Here is a 2,566-nt window from a genome sequence, read left to right on the forward strand (position 1 = left end):
TTTTACTCTTGAAGATATGCCTAAAGATAAAAGAAAACCATCACGTGAATTTAATATCTGTGAAAAGTCTGTCTCCCAGAATGGTAACCGACTTAAACATAAGCGTATTCATACAGGGAAGAAACAATATTGCTGCAATATCTGTGGGAAATCATTCTCTGTACGTAGTAGCTTAACATCTCACCGACGAATTCATACGGGAGAGAAGCCATATGGATGTGATATCTGTGGCAAATCATTCTCTCAGAATGGACACCTAACTAAACACAAGCGTACTCATACAGGAGAGAAACCATATCATTGTGATATGTGTGGTAAATCATTCTCTGGCAATAGTGCATTTACATCTCACCAACGTATACATACAGGAGAGAAGCCATATCACTGTGGCATTTGTGGTAAATCATTCTCTCGATGTGATGCTTTCAATTCTCACAAGCGAATTCATACAGGAGAGAAACCATATTGCTGTAATATCTGTGGTAAATCATTCTCTCAAGGTAATGACTTAACTAAGCACAAACGAATACATACCGGAGAGAAACCGTATCACTGTGATATCTGTGGTAAATCATTCTCTGTGAAAGGAAGCCTAACTACACACAAACGTATTCATACAGGAGAGAAGCCATATCATTGTAGCATTTGTGGTAAATCTTTCAGCAGAAATACTTCCTTAACTTCTCACAAAGTGATTCATAAAGGAGAGAAGCCATATCAGTGTGATATCTGTAATAAATCATTCTCTCGATTTGAATGCTTCACTGTACACAAGCGTTTACATACAGGAGAAAAGCCATATCTGTGTAATATCTGTGGTAAAGCGTTCACTGCAGGTTCTAACTTAGGAAGACACAAATGTATTCATACAGGAGAGAAACTATATCACTGTAATATCTGTGGTAAATCATTCTGTGGAAGTAATGCCTTAAAAGTACATAAATGTATTCATACAGGAGAGAAGCCATATTTCTGTGATATCTGTGGCAAATCATTCTGTCAAAATGATGCCTTAAAAGTACATAAGCGTATTCATACAGGAGAGAAGCCATACAGTTGTGATATCTGTGGTAAATCATTTCTTCAAAATATTCACTTAACTAGGCACAAACGTATTCATACAGGAGAGAAACCATATTGCTGTAATATCTGTGGTAAATCATTCGCTGGAAGTAGTGCATTAAGTGCACACAAACGTATTCATACAGGAGAGAAGCCATACCAGTGTGACATTTGTACGAAATCATTCTCTCAAAGTAGTAGTTTAAGAGTACACAAACGTGTTCATACAGGAAAGAAGCCATTTCAGTGTGATATTTGTAAGAAATCATTCTCTGACAGTAGTAGTTTAATAACACACAAGTATATTCATACAGGAGCGAAGCCATTTGAATGTGATATTTGTGAGAAGTCATTCTCTCAAAGTAGTAATTTAATGACACACAAGCGTAGTCATACGGGTGAGAAGCCATATCAGTGTGATATCTGCAGTAAATCATTCTCGGTAAGTTGTAGCTTAAAATCACATAAACGTATTCATACAGGAGAGAAACCTTATCACTGTAATATCTGTGGTAAATCATTCTCTGTAAATTGTAGCTTAACAATACATAAACGTATTCATACAGGAGAGAAGCCGTATAAATGTGATATTTGTAGCAGACCATTTTCTCAACATCGTGATTTAAGTGTACACAAGCGGATTCATACAGGAGAGAAGCCATATCACTGTAATATCTGTGGTAAATCATTCGCTGGAAGTGGTGCATTAACTACACACAAACGTATTCATACAGGAGAGAAGCCATACCAGTGTGATATCTGCAATAAATCTTTCTCTCGGAATGGCAATTTGACTACTCACAAACGTACTCATACAGGAGAAAAGCCATTTCAATGTGATATTTGTAAGAAGTCATTCTCTGACAGTAGTAGTTTAATAATACACAAGCGTATTCATACAGGAGCGAAGCCATTTGAATGTGATATTTGTGAGAAGTCATTCTCTCAAAGTACTACTTTAATAATGCACAAGCGTAGTCACACAGGTGAGAAGCCATATCAGTGTGATATCTGCAGTAAATCGTTCTCCGTAAGATGTAGCTTAACAGTGCATAAACGTATTCATACAGGAGAGAGACCATATCAGTGCAATATCTGTAGTAAATCATTCTCTGTAAGTTGTAGCTTAACCTCACATAAACGTATTCATACAGGAGTGAAGCCATATAAATGTGATAGTTGTAGCAGATCGTTTTCTCAACTTAGTAATTTAGAAGTACACAAACGTGTTCATACAGGATAGAAACCACACCACTGATACTTGTGGTAAATCATTCTCCCAGCGTCAAGACTTAAGGGGTCGTATATGTATCCAGATAAAAGTGTAACTGTATCAATGTGGAACTTCTTAACAACAGCAAACATTCAAGTTCCTCCCCAAGTGAGGAGGGCTTATCTATGTGAACTTTACCCGTGACAACAACCAAGCTGCTCATCATTGGCTCTCTTTCTGAAGTAGTCTTTCACAGCTATTTGAACTTTTAATGATGCCAACCTTTTTTAT

The 2,566-nt window shown here is 36.9% G+C and overlaps 1 protein-coding gene across 1 annotated transcript; it reads left to right on the forward strand.

Annotated features, from left to right (window-relative positions):
* Positions 1-6: 6 nt before the first annotated feature.
* On the forward strand, positions 7-2,560 carry LOC106870853 (zinc finger protein 850). Its single transcript, XM_014917085.1, has one exon. The coding sequence runs from the start codon at positions 17-19 to the stop codon at positions 2,303-2,305; it is 2,289 nt and encodes a 762-aa protein (XP_014772571.1). The 5' UTR covers positions 7-16; the 3' UTR covers positions 2,306-2,560.
* The last annotated feature ends 6 nt before the right edge of the window (positions 2,561-2,566 follow it).

The sequence above is a fragment of the Octopus bimaculoides genome, chromosome 28 (genome assembly GCF_001194135.2).
Source record: "Octopus bimaculoides isolate UCB-OBI-ISO-001 chromosome 28, ASM119413v2, whole genome shotgun sequence".
Lineage (NCBI taxonomy): Eukaryota > Metazoa > Mollusca > Cephalopoda > Octopoda > Octopodidae > Octopus > Octopus bimaculoides.